This window comes from Oryctolagus cuniculus, chromosome 2, assembly GCF_051225735.1.
Source record: "Oryctolagus cuniculus isolate XC-2025 breed Fujian yellow rabbit chromosome 2, ASM5122573v1, whole genome shotgun sequence".
Lineage (NCBI taxonomy): Eukaryota > Metazoa > Chordata > Mammalia > Lagomorpha > Leporidae > Oryctolagus > Oryctolagus cuniculus.
The window spans coordinates 183,694,088-183,707,154 of record NC_142868.1 but is presented as its reverse complement, the minus strand read 5'-3'; the positions used below and the strand labels follow the sequence as shown (position 1 = coordinate 183,707,154).

The 13,067-nt window shown below is 41.4% G+C and overlaps 1 protein-coding gene across 7 annotated transcripts in view; it reads right to left on the bottom strand.

Annotated features, from left to right (window-relative positions):
* ATAD2B (ATPase family AAA domain containing 2B) overlaps positions 1-13,067 on the bottom strand; it is a 221,718-nt gene that overhangs the window by 87,190 nt on the left and 121,461 nt on the right. For all 7 annotated transcript variants that reach the window (XR_016229549.1, XR_016229550.1, XM_002710061.6 and 4 more), the window contains one exon: positions 10,550-10,685. Coding sequence is in view for 5 of the 7 variants with exons in the window: in XM_002710061.6 (XP_002710107.1) it covers positions 10,550-10,685 (136 nt within the window). In the remaining 2 variants the exon portion in view is untranslated. The remainder of the gene's footprint in view (positions 1-10,549; positions 10,686-13,067) is intronic.

Here is a 13,067-nt window from a genome sequence, read left to right as displayed (position 1 = left end):
AAAAGAATGGGTTCAGAGAAAGGGAGAAGGAATATAGGCAGAGATGAGGCATTTAGGTAAGAAAAACCAGCAGGCCTTGGTCAATGACTAAATGTAGAAAGGAAGAAAAAGAATGAAGTTCAGGATGATGTCAAATTCTAGCTGGGACAAATGAATGGATGATTGGATTATTCACAGGAAAAGAAGGGGAGATACAGTCTAATTACACATGGAAAGATGTGTGGCACAACAAGAGAAAGACAAGCAGCTGGACAGGGTCTAAGGTGCAAGACTAGCTAGTCTTGAAAAGAATATGGTGGTCATTAATATGAAGATTAAAAATTAAGAAAATGGAAATAATGACATTATTTTTTAAAGATTTATTTATTTATCTGAACAGAATTAGAGAGAGAGAGAAGGAGAGAAAGCGAGATCTTCCAACCACTGGTTCACTACCCAAATGTCCACAACAGAGAGAGCTAGACCAGTCCAAAGCCAGGAGCCAGGATTCCCCATACAGGCGCAGGGGCCCATCTGGAAGAATCTGGATTCTTCCAGATCCCGCACATGGGTGCAGGGACCCAAGGACTTGGGCCATCTTCTGCTGCTTTCCAAGGCACATCAGCAGGAAGCTAGATCAGAACTGGAGCAGCCAGGACTTAAACTGGTGCCCGTATGGGATGCCAGCACTAAGGCAGCGGCTTTACCCACTATGCCACAGCACCAGCCCCAATAATGACATATATTTATCTGTTAGACTGATAAACTAAAGATTAACTTTAATATCCATTATTAGTGAGATGATGTGAAAATTGGTATTTCTTTTATTTTTTTATTTTTTGACAGGCAGAGTGGACAGTGAGAGAGAGAGAGACAGAGAGAAAGGTCTTCCTTTGCCGTTGGTTCACCCTCCAATGGCCGCCGCGGCCGGCGCACCGCGCTGATCCGATGGAAGGAGCCAGGTGCTTCTCCTGGTCTCCCATGGGGTGCAGGGCCCAAGCACTTGGGCCATCATCCACTGCACTCCCTGGCCACAGCAGAGAGCTGGCCTGGAAGAGGGGCAACCGGGACAGAATCCAGCACCCCGACCAGGACTAGAACCCAGTGTGCCAGCGCCGCAAGGCAGAGGATTAGCCTAGTGAGCCGCGGTGCCGGCCAAAAATTGGTATTTCTATAAACGGTAGGAATGAGAACAAAAGCACAAATTTTGTCTTAACATGCCAAAATGTCAGTCTAAAAATATTCTGTGGCTCATCCCACTCCTAATGACTCTCTAATTTCTTACCAATTCTCTATATTTTTCTATAGTATTTGTCTTCTAACATTCTCTGTCATGTGTGCATACATACACCCTATTTCTCTATCACATTTATTGTTTTAGTATTTGTTTCCTCCATCTAAACTTAGTTCACTTTGTTCAATGACATATCCTAAGTCCTTAGCATAAGGTCTGGCACATAACAGACACTTTTTTACAAAAAATCTGAATGACTGAATGAATTTAAGAAAGAGCAAATGAGGGGCCAGCATTGTGGTACAGCAGGCTAAGCCACCACCCACAACCCCAGCACTCCATATGAGAATTGGTTCAAGTCCCAGCTGCTCCACTTCCAATCCAGCTCCTTTCTGGTATACCTGGTAAGGTAGCAGCTCTCACCCATGTGGGGGACCCAGATAAAGTCCCAGGCTCCTGGCTTCAGCTGGCCCAGCCCTGGCTGTTGCAGCCATTTGGAGCATAAACCAGCAGATGAAGACTCTCTCTCTGTCTCTTCCTCTTTCTCTCTGTAACTCTGCTTTTCAAATAAATAAATAAATACTTTTTTAAAAAATATAGAACAAACTATTCAAATATGAAGATACTATTTTCATCTCTCTGGAGGGTAATATTTTAAAAGACAAGCAAAGCTCAGAATTGACAAGGCTACAGGAAATATAGTACTGTTATACATGAGTGGTGGAAAGGTAACTTGGTACAACCTTTCTAGATAGCAATTCAACAAACTGTTTCAAAGTTTTAAATGTATATAGCTTTTGGGGCAGCAGCTTGGCCCAGCAGGTAAGACACCAGTCAAGACACTTGGGTTCCATATGGGAGTGCCTAGGTTTCACAGCTACCTTCTGCTCCGGACTCCAGCTTCCTACTAATGCAGACCTGACAGGCAATGACAATGGTGCAGACATCTGGGCTTCTGCCCCCAATCTGTCATAGAGTTCCCAGCTCCCAGACTCAGCCATAGCCCAGTCCTAGCTGTTGCAGACATATGGGAGTAAACCAGCTCTCCTTCTCTCTCTCTGGCTATCTGCCTCCCAAGTATTTTTTATTGTTATTATTTAAGAAAAATAGGGGTAGGGATTGTGGTACATCATGTTAAGACTTTACTTGGGACACCCACAACCCATACCAGAGTGCCTGGAATGGAGTCCTAGCTCCACTTCTAATACAGCTTCTTGCTAATGTGCCTGCAGGCAGATCATCATGGCTTATGTCCTTTATTTCCCACAATGCACATAGTAGACCCAGATGGAGTTCTTGGCTCTTGGCATCAGACTGGTGTAGACCTGGTCATTGTAAGGTAATTGAGGAGTGAAGCAATACATGAAAGATCTCTCTCTCTCTCTCACTCACTCTTGCTCTCTCTCTCAGTGCGTGTGTGTGCGTGCATGCACACGTGTGTCTCACTCTTCCATTTAAATGAATTTTTTTTTTTTTTTGGACAGGCAGAGAGGACAGTGAGAGAGAGAGACAGAGAGAAAGGTCTTCCTTTTGCCGTTGGTTCACCCTCTAATGGCCGCCACGGCCGGTGCGCTGCGGCCGGCGCACCACGCTGATCTGATGGCAGGAGCCAGGTACTTATCCTGGTCTCCCATGGGGTGCAGGGCCCAAGCACTTGGGCCATCCTCCACTGCACTCCCTGGCCACAGCAGAGAGCTGGCCTGGAAGAGGGGCAACCGGGACAGAATCCGGTGCCCCGACCGGGACTAGAACCCAGTGTGCCAGCGCCACAAAGTGGAGGATTAGCCTAGTGAGCCGCGGCGCCGGCCATTTAAATGAATTTTAAAAACATTTTTTGGGCCGGCGCCATGGCTCACTTGGCTAATCCTCCGCCTGCGGCGCTGGCACCCCAGGGTTCTAGTCCCAGTTGAAGTGCTGGGTACTAGTCCCAGTTGCTCCTCTTCCAGTCCAGCTCTCTGCTGTGGCCCGGAAGGGCAGAGGAGGATGGCCCAAGTGCTTGGGTCCCTGCACCCACATGGGAGATGGGGAGGAAGCACCTGGCTCCTGCCTTGGATCCGCACAGCGCCGGCCGTAGCGGCCATTAGGAGAGTGAACCAATGGAAGGAAGACCTTTCTCTCTGTCTCTCTCTGTCTCTCTCTCTCTCTCTCTCACTGTCTAACTCTGCCTGGCAATTTAAAAAAAAAAAAATTTTTTTGGGGGGGCTGGCGCTGTGGTGTGGCAATTAAAGCCACTGCAATGCAGTCCCGGCATCCCAGATAGGCGCCAGTTCAAGTCCCGGCTGCTCCACGTCCGATCTACCTCTCTACTATGGCCTGGGAAAGCAGTGGAAGATGGCCCAAGTGCTTGGGCCCCTGCACCCATGGGGAGACCTGGAAAAAGTTCCTGGCTCCTGGCTTCAGATCAGTGCAGCTCCAGCTGTTGTGGCCATCTGAGGAGTGAACCAGCGGATGGAAGATCTCTCTCTCTCTCTCAACCTATGCCTCTGCCTCTTTGTAACTTCGAATAAATAAATATTTTAAATTTTTTTTAATTTAAAAATAAGCAAATAAATGCATATACCTCTTGACACAGCAATTGTAGTTCTTAAAATTTACCATAAAGCTCAAAATTAGGTAATAATGTAAAGATGTAGAGTTAGAAAGATGACTATCACAGCACTGTTTTTAAAACAGTAAACTGAAAACTTCAACCATTATCAATAAGGGTCTATAAATTATGGAATATCAAAAAAAAGATACAATGCAGCTATCTTTTTTTTTTTTTTAATTTGACAGGTAGAGTTATAGACAGTGAGAGAGAGACGGAGACAGAGACAGAGACAGAGAGAAAGGTCTTCCTTCTGTTGGTTCACTCCCCAAATGGCCGCCACGGCCGGCGCTGCGCCGATCCAAAGCCAGGAGCCAGGTGCTTCCTCCTGGTCTCCCATGCAGGTACAGGGGCCCAAGCATTTGGGCCATCCTCCACTGCCCTCCCGGGCCACAGCAGAGAGCTGGACTGGAAGAGGGGCAACCAGGACTAGAACCCGGTGCCCATATGGGATGCCGGCACCACAGGCAGAGGATTAACCTAGTGAGCCACAGCGCCGGCCCCTACAACGCAGCTATCTTAAAAGAATGATATTAAATATAGACTGATAGGAAAAACATTCCTAACACAAAAAAAAAAAGTTACATTAACACCTTATAGGAGGATATAATCTCCATAAAATAATATGCTTGTCTATTTATACATATAGAGAAAACATTGAAGTGTGGTCACCAAAACTTTTTTTTAATTTATTTTATTTATTTGAAAGACAGAGTTACAGAGAGAGGTAGAGACACAGAGAGTTCTTCCATCTGCTGGTTCACTCCCCAATTGGCTGCCATGGCTGGAGCTGCACCAATCCATAGCCAGTAGCCAAGAGCTTCCCCCGGGTCTCCCACATGGGTGCAGGGGCCCAAAGACTTGGGCCACCTTCCACTGCCTTTCCAGGCCATCACAGAGAGCTGGATCAGAAGAGGAGCAGCTGGGACTAGAAGCAGTGCCCACATGGGATGCCGGTGCCACAGCACCGGCCCCACTCACCAAAGCTTTAACAAATATTACCTTAAGCTGCTTTAATTTTTACTTTCTTCTTTATTACTTGAATTTTCTACAGAGTCTATCATCTTTCTTAACACACACACACACACAAAAAAAAGCTGTTTTCATTTGGAAAAAAGCTCATAAAGCTGTGTTTCTAATCCCCTTATGGTAAGATAAAGCAAAAAAGAAAAAATCATAATCATAAAGCTTCTCTACCAGATTGGTAGACCTTAATTATTTTGATTTCTACTTTATCTAAAATCTAAAAAAAAATACAAAAATGGTTTAAACATTTCAATAAGGAGACTATTCCCAGAATCCCAGCAGCTATAACAGCCTAGGCAGTGTGACTGCAAGCAAGCACTATCATCAGGCTTTCTTGCTGTCTAGTACCTTTCTCCACACTGATCTAGCACACTAACACATGCTGCTCAAACGTAAATAACAACACAAAGACCCTCACAATGTGTAGCCCTTACTAAAGTTCACTATTCTAAGGAGTTTGCTTCTTGGAGAGTGTGAAAAATCATTCTGCTCAGCTTACCCCAAGAAGCAATAATATTCCCTGTCTCACTACTATGCTCAAAAAATAATTTGGAAAAATATGATCCCAGGAAACAGCTGGAGACTGGCTTTGGCATATGCAAGCAGCATGATCATTCATAATTAAACTCTTTTGTGCTTCAATTCTCTCATCTAAAAAATGACAGTGTAAATAAATGCTTAAGAGGCCCATGTATATTCCTGTATATGAAGCCCTGATGATTACAAACCTAGCACATGTCTAGTTTGGAATAAGCACTTAGGTGCTAACTCCCATCCCTTTACACTCAAAAGGACAATGAATATCATTATTTCCTATATGAAGCCTTCCCAACAGAATTTGTTCAACTTTAGGCTGGACATACCTGAAATGTCAGCCAGCCCCCATAACGACAACTTCTCCAAAATAAGAACTATCTTAAATCTTACTATGTTTGCAGGATCTAGAATATTGCCTGACATATAATACACAAATTAAAATTAGATGAATTGGAGAGTGAAACAAAAATATAAATAAATATTTTTGAAACTTCAAAAAAATCTTCAAAAATATAGTTGCTCAATTCAAATCAGTGATTTAGAAAGGTTTATCAAATAAAAGAGTTATCTGCACCCCCATGTTTTATTGCAGCTCCATTCACAGTATCTAAGACATGGAATCAACCTAAATGGCCATCAACTGAAGAACAGATAAAGAAATTATGGAATATGCACTCTATGACCTACTACACAGCAGTAAAAAAAGAAAAAGGAAAAGGAAAGAAAAAGAGAAAAGAAACCCAGTCATTTCCAACAAAATGGATGAATCTAGAAAACATCATACCATCATACTTAGTGAAATTAGCCAGTCCCAAAGGGACAAATACCATATGTTCTCCCTGATCTGTGATTATTAACAGAGCTCCTAAAGGGAAACCTGTAGAAGTGAAACTGATTCTTTAAGAAGCAATGACTTGAACAGCCCTTTGTCTTGATTGTTGAGGAAGTTTTTTTTTTCCTTCTTCTTAATACCACTGGTTGAACTCAACATAGAATTAGGGGCTGGTGCTGTGGCACAGCGGGTTAATGCCCTGGCTCAGCAGGTTAACATAGAATTAATCATATTTGTATAAAGTCAACTGGAAAAAGATCCCAGTAAAAAACAAGAGTGGGAATAAGAGAGGGAGGAGGAAGTCTGTAACTGTAAAGCTATATAGTTCTACATACATTCCAATGGATACACGTCTAAGGGTACAGCTAAAAACTTGCCATGAGATTCCAAATCCCATTGAGCTGGATGGTAATAGTACCATATTATGTGTTAAAGTGATCACATTAATATGTTAAACTGATCATATAGATAGGATTCAGTGTTAAAGGGATCATATAAATAAGATCAAGTGTCTGGTAATAATAGAATTAAAAGGGAGAAAATGCTCTAATATGGGAAGCACTCCACACAGCAGACTCATGGAATGACAATCGCTCTAAATAGCACTCTGATCTCAGAATCAGCCCTTAAGTCATTCTGGTCTGGCTGAAAAGCCCATGAGAGCATTTCAGGCATGCAAAACCAAGACACTGTGGCAAAAAAAAAAATGTCCTACATATGAAGGATCTCTGTGAGTGAGACCCCAGTAGAAAGAAGAGGACATCAAAGAAGGATGTACTTTTCTCTGAAGGGAGGAGAGAACTTACACTTTGCTTATGGCCTTGTCTACTAACTGATGGAGACTGTGGACTCAAAAGGCTTCCACAGCCTTGGCAGCTCATGTCAAGAGTCTCAGGTGATCACTGATGTCATCCATAAGAGTGTTAATTGTTAAATTAACAACAGGAGGGGCTGGTGCTGTAGCACAGCAGGTAAAACCACAGCTTGCAGTGCCGGCATCCCATATGGGTGCTGGTTTGAGTCCTGGTTGCTCCACTTCCGATCCAGCTCCTTGTGATGGCCCAGGAAAGCAGTAGAAGATGGTGATGGCCCAAATCCTTGTGCCCCTGCACCTATATGGGAGACCTGGAAGAAGTTCCAGGTTCCCAGCTTCAGAACAGCACAGCTCCAGCTGTTGAGGCCAATTAGGGAGTGAACTAGCAGATGGAAGACTCCTCTCTCTCTGCCTCTCCTTCTCTCTCTGTGTAACTCTGATTTTCAAATAAATAAATAAATCTTTAAAAAAAAATTGTAAAACTTGTTTACAAACAGTTTTTTATAGTGTGTATGTGTTTGCGCGCGCGCACAAGCACACAAATTGCTGAAATCTTTACTTAGTATAGAGTTAGTCTTCTGTGTATAAATTGAAAATGAATCTTAATGGAGAATGGGACTGGGAATCCGAGAGGGAGGAGGAGGTTGAGTGGAAGTGGGGTGAGAGGATGGGTACTTATGAAGTTTATACTCATTAAATAAAAGGTTTCTTTGGGGAAAAAAAAAAAGAAAAAGAAAGGCTTATATAATAGAAACTTAAAAATAAACCAATTCTTTCAGAAACACCCAAAGCAAACAAAATGAGCCATACTTTTTGGTACACATTAAATCAGAGGCAAGGGATGCTCTTAAAGTTGAATACAATGCAAACAAAAAAAAAGTCAAACAGAGCACAATGGTTAAAAGGCCTCTTGGGACAACTGTATCCTATATTAGAATGCCTGGTTTCAGTGCCCACTACTCCACTTCCAATCCAGCTTCCTGCTAAAACTCTGGGAGATGACAAGTGATAGCTCAAGTGCTTGGGTCCTGATAACCCACATGGCAAATCAGGATGGAGTTCCAGGCTCCTGGTTTCAGCCTGACCAGGCCCTGACTGTTGTGGGTATTTGGGGAGTGACCCAATGGCTAGAAGATCTTTCTGTCTTTCAAATAAAATAAAAATAAACAAATGACTTTTAAAATAAAATTTAAAAAGTAAAAATGAAAAACTTTCATAGGTTTCTAATATCAAAATCTAAGTCTATAATCCATTGTGGAAAATACATCTATCTCATAAAACTGGAAAATATTTTTAAAAATATTTACTTATTTATTTATTTGAAAGCAGAGTTAAAGAGAGAGAGAAGGAGAGAGAGAGAGATCTTCCACCTGCTGGTTCACTCCCCAAATGGCTACAACAGCCTGTCCTGGGTCCAGGCGAAACCAGGAGCCAGGAACTTCATTTAAGTCTCCCATGTGGGTAGCAGGGGCCCAAAACTGAGGCCATTTTCCACTGCTTTCCCAGAAGCATTAGTAGGCAGCCGGATGGGAAGGGGAGCAGCTGGGAATCCAACCTTGCATAGCAGGCAGTGGCTTAACCTGCTGTTTCACAACACCAGCTCCAACATATGTCTTTTGAGAATTTAAAAAAAAATTTTATTTACATAAATAGAACAGATTTCATGTATTTCATATATACAAATTTCAAGCCCATAATGGTACTTCCCATCCTCCCTCCCACCCTCCTCCTTACTTTTTATTTTTTGCCATAATATACTTTCAACGTACTTTATAGTCACAGGTATAATCTTTCACTAAATAAAGAATTCAACAATTACAAAGTATAAAGACCATTGTTCTACAAGAGTATAGATAAGGGCTATAAACAATAATCAAATCTTAAGATGTCAATTTTATTCACAGATATATATTATTTTTTGTATTCTATATATTAGTTACCACAAATCAAAAAAACATAATATTTGTCTTTTTGGGTCTGGCTTATTTCATTAGGCATAATGATCTCCAGTTGCATCCATTTTGTTAATAGTTTCTAACACAATTCACATCCAAATAACCAAAAAATATATAAACAAACACCACACACATACCTACACACATACCCACACAAAAGAAAATTTGGCTGTTCCATAACTATCAATAAAAATAGATCCATAAAATGCTGGAATAGATTATAAAAACTTTCCTGAGAGCATAAAGAAAAAGATTCAGAGAAGAAAAAACATTCTAACAGAAGAGCTTGCTATAAAAGAATGCATGATGGTGGGGGGAGTGTGGACAGGAAGGAGCAGATGTAAGTAATTTAGCCTCATTTTAAAAAATGCAAAACAAGGCCGGTGCCATGGCTCACTAGGCTAATCCTCCGCCTTGCGGTGCCGGCACACCGGGTTCTAGTCCCGGTCGGGGCGCCGGATTCTGTCCCGGTTGCCCCTCTTCCAGGCCAGCTCTCTGCTGTGGCCAGGGAAGGCAGTGGAGGATGGCCCAAGTACTTGGGCCCTGCACCCCATGGGAGACCAGGAGAAGTACCTGGCTCCTGCCATCAGATCAGCGCGGTGCGCCAGCCGCGGCAGCCATTGGAGGGTGAACCAACGGCAAAAGGAAAACCTTTCTCTCTGTCTCTCTCTCTCACTGTCCACTCTGCCTGTCAAAGAAAAAAAAAAGGCAAAACAAGAAATTAATTTGCAATAATCAAATAATCAAATCAACATTTCACTAAAATCTACATGTGGGAACTTCAAGTTGAAGACTTAAATTTGTTCAAAATCTCTAAAATTACTTAAAAGTACACACAATCAAGCCTCTTCTAATAGAAGTGCTATTAGACATACCTGACTGGAGCTTTATGGTCCTTGAACTATGGTGCTAATTATGTAAATGCAAGTAATAATGCTGTTAATATTTGAAAACTATCTGATCTCTTTAAGTCACATTTGCACTGAAAGTGTTTATCCATTATAGTGCCCAAAGCTGCTTTAATACAGATAGTAAAAAGGTAAATGTAAATAGGAAAACCATAAAATCCAAATAACAAAAGCATGAACTAATAAGATTTTAGAGAATCAAAAAAGTTACTTGTTTAATTATTGAGCAATTTCTAATCCAAAATCTATTTAGCAGTATTAGAGTCCCTAAATTATTATCTGAAACTTATTACAAATTAAAGTACTCTAGATCACGGTATTTCATTTCTATCCATTTTAATTCAAATAAAAAATAAAGTTGAAGCTTATGGGTCAACTTTCTAAGGGCAATCCCTTCCCCATCTCCACCACAAAACACAAAATATTACAAAAAAAAAAAACTAGCAGATAAGATTCTCCTACCTAGAGGGAATAAAAAAATCTAAGTAATTGACCAGTAAACTAAGAATTTCTACCCAAAAAAGGTACATTAGTAAAATATTTCCAGAACTATGTTTGAACAACAGAAAAGTAAAGGCCTAAATGTTACAGCTATAAGTAAAAATTTACTATAATTCTACCTGTAAAGTAGCAAAAAATCTATCTAAATTCAGAGAAATTAAATATAAATTACTTACATTGTAAAATGAAGGTAGGATTTATGTATAGCAGCAGCTGACGACTGTTTCTTTGGTGATCCTGAGTGACAACTAGTCTCAAAAATTGATAAAGCATTCTCATCTTCACTATCATCTAAAATTAGAGTTTCTATATCTGTTAAAATAAAAACACACATAGACATACAACAAAAAGGTTACGAGGCTTACAAAGTAATTTAATTCTGGTGTCCTACCATAGCTAAGGAAAATTGGGTGAAAAATCAGATGACATTAATTAAGTAATCAACTAACAAATAATACAGATTGATCAGGCAAACTGACAAACTACAGCATTTTGAATAATCTATTAATGGAATAATATAATTCTTTTACCTTTATTTTTAAGATATTTTATGCACCTGTTTTGAAAGTCTGAGTTATAGACAAATAAGGAGAGCAGAGAGAGATCTTCCATCAGCTAATTCACTCTCCAGATGGCAGCAAAGGGCAGCTCTGGGCCAGACTTAAGCTAGGAATCAGGAACTTCAACCAGATCTCCTGCATGGATAGCAGGGGCCCAAACACCTTAATGGCTTTCTCCTAGTGGCTTTCTCAGGCCATTAGGAGGAAGCTGGATCAGAAGTAGAACAGCCAAGACACAAACCAGCACCCATGTGGTATGCCAGCATCATAGGCAGTGAGTTTACCCACTATGCCACAACACTGGCCGGATAATTCTTTTACCTTCAAGAAATATCAATTGGAGGAAGGCGCTGTGGTGCAGCATGTTAAAGCCCCAGCCTACAGTGCTGGCATCCCACATGGGCACCAGTTTTGAGTCCTGGTTGCTCCTTTTCCAATCCAGCTCTCTGCTATAGCATGGGAAAGCAGTGGCGGATGGCCCATTTTGCTTTGGATCCTGCACCAGTGTGGGAGACCTGGAAGAAGCTCCTGGCTCCTGACTCTAGATCAGCTCAGCTCTGGCCGTTGTGGCTGGCTGGAGTGTGAACCAGCAGATGAAGACCTCTCTCTCTCTCTCTCTCTCTCTCTCTCTCTCTAACTCTTTCAAATAAATACAATAAATCTTTCTTAAAAAAAAAAAACTATCTACTGAAAGTGTCATGTATATAATTTGGGAGACTTCATTGACTCAAACAAGTCTGGAAAAGAAATGCCACACTCATAAAATCTTATCTACTTAACTAAGAAACTCTGGAAGTAATTTTAACCCAAACCAATCCATTTCATATTTGATTTAATTAACAGGGTAGATGAATCTAAGTTGCTTCATAGACAACCAACAAGGAACAAATTGACCCTCATCTTTTAAGTCAAACACAATGGTTCCACTTCTGGCTCCAGTTTCCTGGTAATGCACTCACCATGCAACAGCAAATGATGCCCTGAGAAGAGATATTTATTTGAAAGGCAGAGTGACAGAGTGACAGAGGGAAAGAGATCTTCCATCCACTAATTCATTCCTCAAATGCCTATAACAATCAGGGTGGGACCAGGATGAACCTAGGAGCCAACAGTGCCATTTGGGTCACTCATGCAAATGAGAGGAACCCAAGTATTTGAGCCAGCATCTGCTGCCTTCCCAGACACATTAGCAAAGAGCTGGATCTGAAGCAAATCAGCCTCTGAAATGGGATGTAGGTGTCCCAAGTCTCAGCTTAACCCATTACACCACAACACCCACCCCTCTATGTGGTATTTCTTTTTCTTTTTCTTTTTTTTTTTTTTTTATTTGACAGGTAGAGTTATAGACAGTGAGAGAAAGAGACAGAAAGATCATTTCGTTGGTTCACCCCTCAAATGGCTGCTTCGGCCAGCGCTGCGCCAATCTGAAGCCAGGAGCCAGGTGCTTCCTCCTGGTCTCTCATGCAGGTGCAGGGGCCCAAGCAATTGGGCCATCCTCCACTGCCCTCCCAGGTCACAGCAGAGAGCTGGACTGGAAGAGGAGCAACAGGGACTAGAACCCGGCACGCATATGGGATGCCGGCGCTTCAGGCATAGGATTAACCAAGTGAGCCACAGCGCCAGCCCCCTCTATGTGGTATTTCATACAAGTCTATTCTTAAAAAAGGAAAGTTTCTAAGAAATATATTTATAATAACAGCAACACCTATGTAATGATGCCCATCCCTAAATTTTTTATTTTTTGCTGAAAATGAATGATGCTTTTAAAGGTAGCTTTCTGTTTCTGTTTTTAATTTTAAATCCAAATTACAATCTTGAGGCTTGATAGAATTCAAGACCATACACAACCTGGTTCTAATTTACTTGCTTATCAATAGTTTATATTACAATCAGCACAGCATAGTACAGAGTGCTCTCCATCAGCAACAACAAAATGTATTGATGAGTTGAATCCAGAAAGGCAGCAACATACGTTACGAGTATGGGCTCCCTGCATTTGAGCAGGCCCCAGAACTTACTGAGTGATTGCAAATAAGGGAAATTATCATCCTAAGTCCCCCAATTTTCTCCTCTATATAATGAGAGCACCTAACTTAATTATGAGCATTAATAAATTACAATTTATATAAGGGCT